Source organism: Triticum dicoccoides, chromosome 3B, assembly GCF_002162155.2.
Source record: "Triticum dicoccoides isolate Atlit2015 ecotype Zavitan chromosome 3B, WEW_v2.0, whole genome shotgun sequence".
Classification (NCBI taxonomy): Eukaryota; Viridiplantae; Streptophyta; class Magnoliopsida; order Poales; family Poaceae; genus Triticum; species Triticum dicoccoides.
The window spans coordinates 560,299,576-560,314,077 of record NC_041385.1 but is presented as its reverse complement, the minus strand read 5'-3'; the positions used below and the strand labels follow the sequence as shown (position 1 = coordinate 560,314,077).

General features: G+C 44.8%; 1 protein-coding gene across 4 annotated transcripts in view; it reads left to right on the top strand.

Annotated features, from left to right (window-relative positions):
• LOC119277068 (protein TSS-like) overlaps nt 1-8,514 on the top strand; it is a 20,749-nt gene extending 12,235 nt beyond the window's left edge. For all 4 annotated transcript variants that reach the window (XM_037558281.1, XM_037558282.1, XM_037558279.1 and 1 more), the window contains exons 21-26: nt 2,506-2,637; nt 3,032-3,144; nt 3,319-3,409; nt 5,163-7,549; nt 7,664-7,729; nt 8,148-8,514. In XM_037558281.1, the coding sequence (XP_037414178.1) occupies nt 2,506-2,637; nt 3,032-3,144; nt 3,319-3,409; nt 5,163-7,403 (2,577 nt within the window). In that variant the 3' untranslated portion in view covers nt 7,404-7,549; nt 7,664-7,729; nt 8,148-8,514. The remainder of the gene's footprint in view (nt 1-2,505; nt 2,638-3,031; nt 3,145-3,318; nt 3,410-5,162; nt 7,550-7,663; nt 7,730-8,147) is intronic.
• The last annotated feature ends 5,988 nt before the right edge of the window (nt 8,515-14,502 follow it).

The following is a 14,502-nucleotide window of genomic DNA, read 5'->3' as shown; positions in this document are numbered from 1 at the left end:
GATTCCTTGTATTATCCCCGCATATAAGAAAAATAGCAAGGCAGGAAGTTGCGCTTTGACCCACCTTGGGGGCTTGAACCTCGCTATATCGTGTGTCCCATTCTTTGTTCTAGATGCACCAGTAGCTTGATGTGACGACTACAAATCCATGTACTCATTCTAGTACCGCTATTAGGACACGACGAAAAATCTGTCAATGGGAGTATGATTCCACGCATTAGATTTCAAGTCTTTCTTGCTTGCCTTGGCCCTCACATAAATCCGCCTTTTGGGAAAGCACTTCCTCATGCTCCTTGCAGCCGGAGATTTTTCCTGACCTCCACAATTCTAGATATGAGCTTACAAGGTTGTCCCCTCATGTTGCCACACTGTATGTGCATTCATTGTGGTGTGCACATCCGTGGTTCTAATCTAAAAAAAAAATGTAGAATCATGATGAGCAACATTAGGTGTGGTATTAATGACCCACAAGTGTAGGGGATCACAACAATCTTTAAGGAAAGTATTACAACTCAAGTTTATTGATTTGACACAAGGGGAGCCAAAGAATACTTATAAGCCTTAGCAGTTGAGTTGTCAATTCAACCACACCTGAAAAAGAATACTTGCTCGACATAATCTATTAGTAGCAAAAGCGATGTAGTGATTGTAGCTGTGGCTGTGGAAATAGTAACAAAAGCAGCAATTCCCGGCAGTTGCCAAGAACAAGAGTAACGTAAAGAGATCAACAAGTATGAAAAGCGTAGGCATGAGAGTGAATAATGGACGTTGCATGGATGAAATCAAATATGTAATAGATGTAACACAATCATAGCAAAAGTGCATAAAGAACTGTCGGGAAGTTAAGAGGACAAAATCATAGCAAAAGTGCTCGGAAAAATAGATACATTTGAGACGTATCAGGGTGGAGCTTCAAGTTAGCTGGATACTTGCATAACCAAGGAACTACATCAGGATCACTATGAGAAGCATTTGGTTGGTTACGCCGAGGCCTACCTCACCCCACAAAATGTCCTCTCTGTGATAAGGTGGAGGAAACTATTACACCTCTATTGGTTGACTGCGTCTTCTCCCAAATAGGTTTGGATAGGGACCCTTCGATATGTTGGCCTAGTGCACTCAGTAATGGTCCGTCCGGCTCCGATGCGGTGACACCGGCGGGTGCCACCATTCCTTCCTGGAGGGTGTCGGTGGTAGCCATCCCCCACTTCCCTCCGCGTGCCGGGGGAAACCCTAGGACACGTCCGGGCACGTCGTCGACGTCGCATCCCTTCTTGGAGGTGCTGCTTGGTACGCGGCGGATCGGAGCCTCGGGCTGTGGTGGTTTGTTTCCGGAGGGCGCAATGGTGGCGGGTCATCCGCGCTTTGTGGAGCTGCTGTTGTTGGCATTTGTTTCTTCTTTTCCTTTTGGGTTTGATGTGCTGCTCGCCCTAGCAATGCTACGTGTATGGTGTTGGTTGCTTTGGAATACAAAGCGGGGGAAAACCCTTTTTCGGTAAAAGCTTTGTGTCTCAGTGGATTGGTAGAAAGAAGAGTTTGTAGAAGCCTTAAGAAGGGCAACACCCTTTAATTACAGCATGATCCCTCTAATCGCTATACACGACCAACACTTGGAGCAAAGCCGCCAGACCCCTCGCACCCGTCGACACCCATTGCTTGGCTTTGGCCTTGATCATGTCAAGCAGGCGAGCTGTACCGACAATAGCCGAGGATGTGCCTTTTCGGACCAATAAGAGTGGGCATGGGTCGGCCCACTCGCCGCCTGCAACAATGGGGTTAGCCGCTACAACCACAGGCAAGATGAGCATTTGAGTGGCCTGAAGAGACGTCATGGGCACCGCTACCACCTGGTCCGAGCTCAAAGAGCTAGATGGAGCCAGACTACCGGAGGTGCCAGCACTAGCGACACAGTCGGCTGAGCGGATAGCGCCACCTCACGTCATGGAAGCCGCATCCTCTTCATGCTCCGGTTCGCCGTGGAGGCTGCCGGGGGAAGACCTTTCTGGCCCTGCGGGTAGCCGGCACCGGTCGCACCTGTTGAAGTGTATATGTGGATTGTCTAGCCCTCTTCATCAGTTCGGACTTTTGGTTGCATTGGCTAGTGCATGAAGCTTAGCAGCACCACCCGCGCCCTAGCCACTTAGTGCGTTGACGGGGGTGGCGACTGCTGCACCGGTTGAGGAGTGGGTGGTCTCGGCTGTTGCGCAAGTGGCTCAGGATGCACAGCCCCACCCCTGGCGACCAGCGCGGCGGCAGGGTAAACGGTGTTGGATGCCCCGCCAAGTTGCGTGCGGAGGACTAAGTCGAGGAAGTGACGGAGGGTGTCCGTGCTGGCTCATCGTCCGACAATGATGGGAGCATGGGAGAAGTAGTCGCTCGCATGTTCCCCAACTCAAGAAAACTCAAAAGTGCCTCGATGCATTTCAGACCCAGAAATAAGTGTTTTTTTATCATTTTCCATGATTAACTGTTAGATTCAAGTGACATATTCTTCTGTTTTTGTAGACTGCTGCAAGCTACCATGCTATCGCCATTGCTCTCTCATTGATGGAAGCTTATTCGTTGAGTGTTCAGCATGAGCAGACAACCTTGCAAATTCTTCGTGCAAAGCTTGGACCAGATGATCTTCGGACTCAGGTTTACTTCTACTAAATGATATTATTTTTGAGAAAACGCATGAGATTATACTAAATGATATTATTGCAATGCTGAAAACCTACTCCCTCTCTTACCAATGGATGTCATTTTAGAATACATTTAGTATAAAAGAATTAACTTTGAGCACTAATATAAACTAATGTATTTTATTTTAAATATGAAAATAATATTAGTAGATTTTCCATCAAAGTACTTCTGTAATACTAATTGTGCATTCGAGAGCCAGTCAATGCCCAAACGGCATCTAGTTAGTAACAGAAGTACCTCGATTCTTTTCCCACTTGAACTATTACCTTTAGCTATATGAAGAGAACCATTCCCTTTTCAATTATTTGCAAGGACAATCTTAACATTGTTGCCTTCCACGTCACAGGATGCTGCAGCCTGGCTTGAATACTTTGAATCAAAAGTAATTGAGCAACAAGAAGCTGCCCGCAATGGAACTCGAAAACCCGATGCATCAATAGCTAGTAAAGGACACCTAAGGTGCGATTTAGTTCTGCCAATGAAAGCAAAATTAATCCTAGAGAAACTTCTATTGTGTTGTGCTAGCTAGTGCACAGCACATAATCTGGTATCAGTTATCATAGATATTTGGATAATGTACACTGTTTTGGACTATACAGATGCTATAGTAACTGTATTTGTTTGCCCTTGCAGTGTATCTGATCTTCTTGATTACATCAATCCCAACAAAGAAAACAGAGGAAGAGATTCTGAATCAGGCAAGAGGAGGTACTCAAGCATAAAGGTTAGTTGCTAATTTTTACTTCGGCTAAAATTGTTTTCAAGACAATAATTATGTTCTCATTAAGGAACAAGTTTAACTAAGGCAGAGAGAAATAAGAGCTGCGAGATGGTTACCATAGTGTAATAGTATTAAATGAATATTTAACTCATAGTGCAATTGGTCAGTTTCTCAAAGAGAAAAGGGAGACTTACAATTGTTCACAACAAAGTTATTTCTTGTTAATATTGCTGACAGGCAGCAAAAAAGTATATTTCTGTTTACATAATGACTAACTAGATAACATGCAATAATATTTTATATCTTTCTTGGATTGAACCTTTGCCGGTGGCTCTCATTTATTTTGTAGTGTTACCAATATGATTTCTAGAAAGAATTCCTTATTTAACACTATCTTAAATTTTGTTTCCTTATTTGACATTGGAAAACTTTTTCTTCCCTATATAACATCGAGTCTAAATTTTATGCTCTTTATGACACTTTCAGCTGTTTTTCCATCTAATGTTGTTAAATGACACATAAAAAGACATTTTTACCCTTGGTGTAATATGAGCCGGCCATCTGGCGCAAGTCGCCTGCTCCCTGATCCATGCATCCATCCCCGTCGGCTACTAAGCACGACCACGCCAAACACTTGATAGCACTGGCTCAACGGCCACACAACCACGTACGAACGGCCGCAATTAACAACTCATGTGCATGCATGCCAGCACACACTAACCAGCTGATTCTCTCAGTTCCATCTTGATCCATCCATCCAGCCGGCAACTGGCTCAAAAAATTTGGAACTTGGCTATGCACCTAGCAACCAAACCGGCCACATACACACATGCAGTCAGCGATTTGCATGCAGCTACTCAGCTACATACCCGCATACAAAAAACCAAGCCGGCTGGACAAGTATTTCATCATTAGCATTTATTAAATTTTTTGTCATATACCACATGAGGGGCAAAAGGGTCTTTTCATGTGTCATTTAACACCGTTAAGGCTTAAAATGAAGGAAAGTGTTATAAAAGGCATAAAATTTAGACTCTGTCACGTAGGGAAGGAATTGTTTTTTAATGTCAAATAGGGCAAAAATATATAGCACAGTGTTAAATAAGGAATTCTCTCTGATTTCTATTCCTGAGGAAACCAAGCCGGCTGGACAAGTATTTCATCATTAGCATTTATTAAATTTTTTGTCATATACCACATGAGGGGCAAAAGGGTCTTTTCATGTGTCATTTAACACCGTTAAGGCTTAAAATGAAGGAAAGTGTTATAAAAGGCATAAAATTTAGACTCTGTCACGTAGGGAAGGAATTGTTTTTTAATGTCAAATAGGGCAAAAATATATAGCACAGTGTTAAATAAGGAATTCTCTCTGATTTCTATTCCTGAGGAGCTCTTATCATGATAGCAGCTCACTGGAATATCTATGGCTAATACTACCCTATCCAATCAAGTAGTATTTGATATCGCTACCATGTAAGTGTGGATGTTAGATAATCTGGTCAGGTAATTTCGATGGTTACTCTGTCTATGTAGTTTCAGTTCTACCAATTCAGACAGTGTTCAAAGTACACAATTCCGGCCCTTCCTGTATATCTGGAACTCAATGAACCTGGTTTCCTTTTTCCACAATGCTAAAAGTTACACTACATTTTTCTTCCATGAAAGCATTCATGTTATCACTCGAGTAACTTGACATTTAGTATTTTAGCATTACTGTACATGGCAGAATTTATTCATTGTATACTCGTCCTGTCAGGTTTTATCACATTCGAGTGAGAATTTAAACATAGAAAGTCCTGATATATCTCCAAGAGATTCTGCTATTGCAATCACAGACGAGGAAAAACGAATTAGGGGGCCTTTGCAAGATGATAGTGCTAAGATCATGGATATTCCTGAAACTGAGGTTAAAGAGAGTCCTTTATCCGTGGAGGCTTCACCACCTTCTGAACAACTGGTAGAGAGAGCTGAGGTGAACATCAGTTCACCTGAGGAAGTTTTTGATGAAGAACAGGATGATGGTTGGCAGCCTGTTCAAAGACCTAAAACAGCTGCAGTTTTAGGAAAACAGATAAAGCATTACCGTCCTGCCATCAGAAGGACGTCTGACCCTGAGAATCATGCTCCAACAGATGCTTCCCAATATAAGCCAAGGAATTCCTATTCAAATAACCGTTATTACTTCTTAAAGAAGAAAACTATTGTACCTGCAGCATACGCAGATCCTCAGCAGCATACGAAAGTCCAGACATCAAGTTCCAGGTTTGGTCGCAAGATATACAAGGCTATGACCTACCGGATTAAGCCAGGGACAGCATCCTCAGAAGTGCAAGATACTTCTAGGCTCACAGAGCAGATGGGTGGTAAAGAAGAATCCCAAATAGCTTATTCACATGTGCACAATCGTTCGGCAGATCTGAAAGGAAGTGAGCCACATGGACCTTGGGTTGAAAGTACCGGAAACCCACCATCATACAAAGATGTTGCATTGGCACGTCCAGGTACAATAGCCAAGACTCAAATACAAAAACCTAAAGATGATGTACTGCAACCATCACTTGGTCAAATTATCGCACAAGAAATGAAGGATTCCTTGGTAGATACAGTTCAAGTGGACCAGAGGTCCGTGTCCTCAAGTACCAATAATTCCAAAGAGGTAAACATTGTGCCAACAGAAATGCAGCATTCAGAACAAAGAGAAGAGTCACATAGGGAACATGAGATTGACGACACGGGGAAAGATAGTTTACCAGATAAATTAACATCAAATACTGAGAAACCTTCTGGCGGTGGCCCTGCAGATATTAAAACAGACACGACCTTACTCAGTAATAACAAAGATCAAGAACCAACAAGTAGTGACAATTTTGGTGCAGCCACTGAGTTCTCAGATTCAACAGTACCCACAGAAGCTGAAAATAGTGGAAAGTCTGGCATACAATTTCTAGAAGAATCTCTACCTACTAATAGTGAACCTATTACAGTTTCAGCGCATACAACAAGTATGCAGGGAGGCGTTGGAGGTGTTGAAAGTAAGAAGTCAAAGCCTGACATGCTTCTAAGTAATATTGATATAAGAGAGATGTCTAATAAGAAGCTATCTGCTGCTGCACCTCCATTCAATCCGTCTCCTCCAGCTATCCTTAGCCCACTTGCTGTAAGTGTCGGTCTCCCACCACCAGGTGCTGTTCCAGGTGTCGGCCCTTGGCCTATGAATGTCTCCATGCATCCTGGACATTCAAATATGGTGCCAAACGGTCCTCCGCTGTGCACATCCCCACATCATTTGTACCCTCCTGCTCCTCGGTCTCCTAATCTCTTGCATCATGTGCCATTTCTTTATCCACCATATAGTCAACCGCAGATGGCTCCAAGCAGCACATTTCCCATGAACACCACTATTTTTCGCCCTAACCATTATGGATGGCAACCTTACATGAGCCCAGCTGTATCTGAGTTTGTGCCTGGACCAGCATGGTCAAACAATCATCCAGTCGCTTACACCCCCAGCCCACATGTTGCTGACACTATTTCTCAGTCTTTAGCAGATACACATGTTCTATCTGATGCAGCTGTTGTTAGTATAGGACCTTTGCTGGACAGCAATATGGTTGCAGTAAGGGAGGAAGTGGAGGTCCCTGTGGAGGTATGCAGTGGTAATTTGATCAGCAATAAATTTTTGGGAGAGGAACATGACAAAGAGCTAAAGGATGCTGTTAATGCTGCACTTAATCCTGACAAGCCAGGAGATAGCATATTTGATATTGGTGGAACGAAGCTGGGAGGCAGCATGAAGAATGAAGATGAGGGTAGCTTTAGGATATTTGTAAAGGGGAAAGGCAGGCGAAAGCAAACTCTGAGGATCCCGATAAGTTTGCTTAACAAGACATATAGTTCACGTTCCTTCAAGCTTGACTTCAACAGAGTAGTCAGAGAGAATGACATCTTCAGGCCATCGGGCGTTTCTTTTGCTGAAGTAGTTTCTTCTGGCAACTGAAAAATATTCCACCAGAGTCAAATATTGACCTATACCATCATTACCCAAAGAGAATTACGATGGATCTCTCATTTGAAAGATACTGAAAACTCTTATTTTTGTCTGAGCATTCGGAAGGCAGCAACAGTGCTCCTTCAGTGTTACAGGTAATCATTTTTACCAATATTGTAAGAACTCTTTGCTCCCCAATAATTTTCTTTGCTCCCCTATTATAGATCTCAATCATCTAATATGCTAGGTGTCGCTTTTCAATTTTCTAGATCTGAAATTCTTCAATCCAAGCTACTCTGAAAAAATCGATGTGTTTTGTTTCCACTTCAAATCAGGTATGGCTCCCTTCTCAGTAATCATTTTAGCCTGTTACATGTTGAACTTGTTTGTACCCCATATACGGATCAGTTTTGGGTGTAGTTCTTGGTAATGACTACATCTTGTTATAAGCATATATAAAAAGATTAGTGTTCTTTGAAGCACCTTTGGGACCTTCACAGATACGACGCATGTAAGAGAGGGTTATTTTCTCAGTTCAGCCTATGTTAAAAGTACAAAGTTTCCATGTTACATCTTTCATCTATGTATTAATAGTAGCATATTGTAGCATCTTTCATCTATCAAAGTTCAGCCTATGCATATTATAGTGACACTTACTTTGGGGCGGAGGGAGTATTTATTTGCAGCTTCCAAGCTACTTTTTCTTGTAGTGACGTGTTAGCTAACTGTTCTCTGTTCGCACATTGCTCTCAGATGTCGACAATTCCGTGTGGAGTGCAGAAGATTGCAGGGAGTTTTGCGAGATCCGAAACTAATACAAGACGGAAGTGTTAGCAAAAAGATACATGGCAGACTGATTCTTTTCTACTCCGTACAATTTTGATAGACTGAGTAGAATGCTTTCCTAAAAAAATTGGGCTGAATTTTGGTCGTATGGAACTTAGGTTCTAGAAATTTAGAAATTGGTTTGCTCACTGCATCGTAATAATCTCTTGCGTCTTTTGTGAGAGAAACTGATGTTATTCTTTTGATGAGAATAGTAACAAGAGTATCTCCAGCAGTTCTTCTCTCCCCCAATAATTTTTCTTTGATAGAGTTTGACCAAAAAAGTACTCTAGCAGCTACCCTTTTCCAATAAATTATTGATGATCATTCAAAAGGGTCCATCGACACCTCCGCCACATATTCAATGCGGGTCTCGTCGACGGGCAGATAGCTCAAACTGCCCACTAGTAACTTAGATCAGTAAAGACTACTCACATTGGGGAGTAATTCACGATAAAGACTTTTCCCCGCTTTATATTATAAAGCAACCATCCGATACATCCAACTCGCTCGGACCGTAGCATAAACAAGGCTAAAAAAAGAGAGAGACATATGCCAACACCGGCAGACCGACGAAGAGAAGAAGACCAACAACCGCTGCACCCATTGGAGAAGTGCCATTGCGTCCCCAACATTTTGAAGTGTCGCGCACCAAGTAACACCTTCAAGAAGGAATGCGACGACGCCGTCGCTGTTGCCCGAACATGTCCTAGGGTTTCCCCCGGTACGCGGGGGCAGTGGGGAAGGGATATACCCGACGCCCTTCAGGAAGGTCCGGCGGCGCCCGCAGGCGTCACCGCGTCGGTGCCGGGCAAGCCACCAGGGATTTCTTCCGATCCACAACCACCACCACCACCCTAGGCACTTTGTAGTGCACCACCCACTCAGCCGCCCACCAGCCTGTGCCCCAGGGATTTCTTCCGATCCACAACCACCACCACCACCCTAGGCACTTTGTAGTGCACCACCCACTCAGCCGCCCACCAGCCTGTGCCCCCACGGTTACCGAACCATCATCGCCGTCTCTCTGGAGCTGCCAACAGGAGGCCTAGAGAGGGAAAGGAGACAACGGCCACGGGCGACCACCACTCGACCGGGGGGAAGGGACAACCTCCACCGCATGTGCGGAGCCGATCTGGCGCGGCGACAAGGACTTGCCAGGCCCCGACGGCCTGGCAGGGCCCACTTGGGCCCGGACAGTCCCTGTCACCTCGTTGCAACTCGCTGACCGACGTGGTGATTACCGCCCGCAGACTGTCGCCGCCTCGCCCCACCACCAGGGAGCGACGCCGTCGAGCGCCGAGCCATCGGCCCGCCCCAACCCAGATGGGGCCCAAACGGGCCCATATCTGGGCCGGGCGGGCGCCGCTAGCCCCCAGCGCCACCGCGCTGCCCCACGACCAACGGTCGTGCTGCCGCGTCGAGAGCCACCATGGCACGCGACACCGCCGTCGGCCGAAAGGCATCGCCGCTAGCCGTCACCGCCCGAGAAGGGGAATCCATGCGTGGGAAAGGATAGACCCGCCGCCGCCAGCACCACGCAGGCAAAGGCCCGACGGCACTCGTTGGCGGCGGCGGGAGGAGGGAAGGGAGAGGGGGGAGCGCTGGAGGGAGGAAGGAAGGAGCCCCCGGTCACCTCGCTCGGGGTGATGTGGGGGACGAGAGGGTCTGCCTTTCACTAGTCCAGTGGGGGGTAACTTAGAGTAGTAACATGCATGCATATCTTACTACTCTATGTTACTACTCATCCGGTTCTTTTTAGTCTGCATATAAGTTTTATCCGAAGTCAAAGTATCTCTACTTTGACCAAACTTATGGAAGAAAGTATCAACATTCACGATGCCAAATCAATATTGTTCGATTCATTGTGAAATGTAGTTTCATAGTATGTATATTTGGTATTGTAGATGTTGATATTTTTTAATATAAATTTGGTCAAACTTTGCAAAGTTTGACTTGACACAAATCTCATACGCGAAGTAAAAAGGACCGGAGGGAGTACCTCTATAGTGGGGAGCAACATAAGCGTGGTGTCATGCAACACTTCATTATTAGCTTGTAGACTCATCCTGTCTTGGTATGTGTGATGTTACTCCTATTATGAGAAACTAGTTATGTTACTCAAATCATCTCTCTCTTCATTAAATCATTGCCACATAAGCAAATTTGATGAGTTGGACCTTATGTTACTCCTACCTTTACTATAATGGGGAGCAACATATGTGTGGTGTCATGCAACACTTCATTCATTAGGTTGTAGACTCATCTTATTTTGGTATGTGTGATGTTACTCATGGTGTGAGTAACTAGTTATGTTAATCAATTTGTCTCTTTCATTAACTAGCTGTTACATCATCTTTTTTGCTTAGACTACCCATACTGGGAGTAACATAGAGTGTAACATAGATGACACCTAAGCAAAAAAAGATGATGTGGCAGCTAATTAATGAGGAGAGAGACAAATTGAGTAACATAGCTAGGACTACCCACTGCGGGAGTAACATAGATGGTGACATCACACTTATCTAGACAAAATAGATGGCTTGACAAGTAATTAATGATGAAAGAGAGGCATATAGTAACATAACTAGTTACTTATACTATGAGTAACATCACACATACCAAGACAAGATGAGTCTACAACCTAATAAATGAAGAGTTGCATGACACCACACATATGTTACTCCCCACTATAGAGGTAGTTAACATGGACTAGTAACATATGCATGTTACTAGTCTAAGTTACTCCCCACTGTGGGTAGTCCCCAAGACAAGATGAGTCTACAACCTAATAAATGAAGTGTTGCATGACACTACACATATGTTACTCCTCACTATAGAGGTTACTCTCCGCTATGGGTAGTCTGTGTCATATATGTTACTCCCACTCTAGGTAGACTAAGAGGAAGTACAATAGTGGGCTATAAGTATGCTTACATGACTTTTTTGCCTATGTCGAGGAGAGAGATAAGGTAAGGGGAGTAAGAGCCTAGCTATATACGTACTCCTAGGAAAATACAATAAATGTGAAGAGGAGAGAGATGAGGTAAGGGGAGCTGTAAGAGCCTAGCTATATACGTACTCCTAGGCAAATGCAATAAATGTGAAGAAAGAGAAAGAGAGAAGTAGAAAAAAATACTAATGTAATAGTCAACCTTATAGCCCACATTCCTATATGAGTGACTATAAATGATGGCTATAGATGACATAACAGTTTCATATCGCCATCAACTAGGTATAATATTAATCATACTCAATGTGACAGTGGTACGAAAACAACTCGATGCTATATCCTCGAGGACCAATGCAGGAATACTAGTGCCTCCATGGATTGATACCTTGGTTTCTCACTAAGAGAAAGATTGTTGGATACTATAAACTCCTACGCTTAGGAGCTTTGACTGCAATATGTTTTGCTTCACTTTTATTATCTTCCTTGTTTTATATCTTGTCTAGTTGTAGTTTCTTATTCTTTTCAGTGTATTTAATTTGCAGAGTTATCAAAAACTCCAAAAAGATTTATAGTTTCATCCCTTAGTTACTTTCTTGCTTAGTAGTTGTAATTAAAATCTTGGGAAAGATTCCCACACGTGAGATAAAAATTCTTAGTTTTAAAGAAAGGGTGGGAAGAGAGAGTTTAAAAGATGCTTGGGGTTAGGATATGAATTCAAATGATGATGCTACAACCAAGTGCTTACCAACTTTACCCCTTAGAAATTTCTACATTAGATTATCAGCTCGGTTCAAACATGTGCTAGACACCCTTTCAGGAGTAAAACTTCCTAGGTAGTAATGTCATGGATTCCTTTTGGCCACCGGGATGATGAAGATGGCCTCTGGTGATGATTTCCCCCTCCGACAGGGTGTCGGAAAAGGGATGTAGATGATATCATGTAGGTACAGAGGCTTGCGGCGGCGGAGTCAAAGTTCTAGGGTTATTTCTGGAGGTTTCTCTATTTATAGGATTTTTTGGCGTTGGTCTCACGTCGAGATGGGCTAAGATGGGCCCATGAGGCACCACGGCACCATCACCCCCCTGGGCGTGCCCTGGTGCCTCGTGTGCACCTCCTGGCTCTTCTATCCCTCCTACGAAGCTTCGAGGGTTTCTTTTGTTCCAAAAAAATCGTCAAAAAGTTTCATCCCATTTCGAGAACTTTTATTTCCACACAAAGAACATCACCACGGTAGTTCTACTGAAAACAGTGTCTGTCTGGGTTAATTCCATTAAAATCATACCAAAACCATATAGAATTGTTGTAAACATGGCATGAATACTTCATAAATTATAGATACGTTGGAGATGTATCACCCGATAGGTGGCGTCCTGGCTCCCTATGATCTCTAAGAGGGGGGCAGTGCTCACTACTGTGATGGGGTGCTCCTGAAAGTACTATTTCAGCTTCTTAGCCGCCAGGTACACGCCATAGCATATCTTTTGGTAGTGTGGGTAGTTTTACTTGGAGAGGGAGAGCACCTCGCTCAGGTAGTGCACCGATCATTGGACATATTGCACCTTGCCCTCCTCAGGGCGCTCTACCAGAAGTGCCACACTGACCATGCAGGTGGTGGCTGCGATGTATATCATCATGGGCTCCTTGGCAGCCGACGCGGGCAGGATGGGTGTGGTGGAGAGCATGGCTTGAGGTCTTGGAAGGCCTCGTCCGCCTGCGGCGTCCAGGTAAACTTATCCATCTTATTCATCAGCTGGTACAGGGGCAAGGCCCTCTCCCCTAGCCGGCTGACGAACCGGCTGAGGGAAGCCAGGCAATCAGTAAACTTCTAGACATCCTGCAGGTGAGCCGGCTGGTGCATGCGCTTGATGGCCTTAATCTTCTCGGGGTTGGCCTCGATCCCTCGCTCTGAAACAAGGAAACTAAGGAGCTAGCCGACTGGCACACCAAACACGCACTTCTTTAGATTCAGCCAGGCTTAGAACTTGCGCAGATTGGCAAACGTCTCCTTGAGGTCGTCCAGGAGGTGAGGTGTTTCTTGGTCTTCACCATGATGACGTTGACGTACACATGCACGTTTCTGCCGATTTGGGGGAGGAGGCACTTTTGGATGCAACACTAAAAGGCGGTGCCTACATTCTTCAGGCCAAAAGACATGGTGATGTAGCAATAGGCACCGAACAGGATGATGAAGGATGTCTTGAGCCGTTCGGCCGGGTTCAGCTTGATCTGGTGGTAGCGTGAGTAGGAATCCAGAAAAGAGAGTAGCTCACAACCGACCGTGGAGTTGATGACTTGATCGATATGGGGCAGGCCTTGCTCAGGCTAGTGTAGTTTATACACATGCGCCAGATTCCATTCTTCTTTAGCACCTGGACTAGGTTGTCCAACCACTATAGGTGAAAAACTTCCGTGATGAAGCTGGCTGCGAGAAGCCGGGCGATCTCTTCACCAATGGTTCTTTGCTTCTCCTCAGAGAAACGGCGAAGAAGTTGCTTGATCGGCTTGGCATCCGGCCGGATGTGGAGGTGGTGCTCGAAGAAATCCCTCAGAACACCCGACATGTCTTTGGGGGACCATGCGAAGATACCCCGATGAAAGCACAAGTGCTCCCTCGGTGATTTTGGTAATTAATGTCAACATATCTCTTGTTGGACTAATACCTTTACCTAGTACGTTTCAGATAAGTTCAACAATGGAGTGGCATGGACTAGAGGATGTGGAACCCCTTCAAGAAGCTAAGTACAAAGGATTGGCTCAAGCCCAAAGCACAAGACTCTACACTTTCTATTTTAGTGATCCAAGATCACATTGAGTCTATAGGAAAAGCCAATACTATCAAGGAGGGATGAGGTGTTGCTTAATGGCATGCTTGCTCAAAATGCTTAGTGATATGCTCCAAAGCCCTCAACTACTTTCTCACATCCGCATATGACCCAAACCAAAAGTCCAACTCGGACCCACCGATTCTTTCTATCCGGCGCCACCGAGTTCAGATGTCATAGCCACTGCCACAAACCCTAGTCTTTTCGGTCTCACCGATAGGGATCTCGGTCTCACCGAGATGGGATTGTAATCTCTCTGTTTCCCTTCGCAACGTTTCGGTCCAACCGAGATGAGCGATCGGTCCCACCGAGATTGCAATGCAAACTCTCTGTTTCCCTCTGTAACGTTTCGGTCTAACCGAGATGAGCGAATCAGTCCCACCGAGTTTGCCTGACCAACTCTCTGGTTAGCTTATTACCAAATCGGTCCCACCGAGTTTGTATAATCGGTCTCACCGAGATTACGTTATGCCCTAACCCTAACCACATCGGTCCCACCGAGTTGAC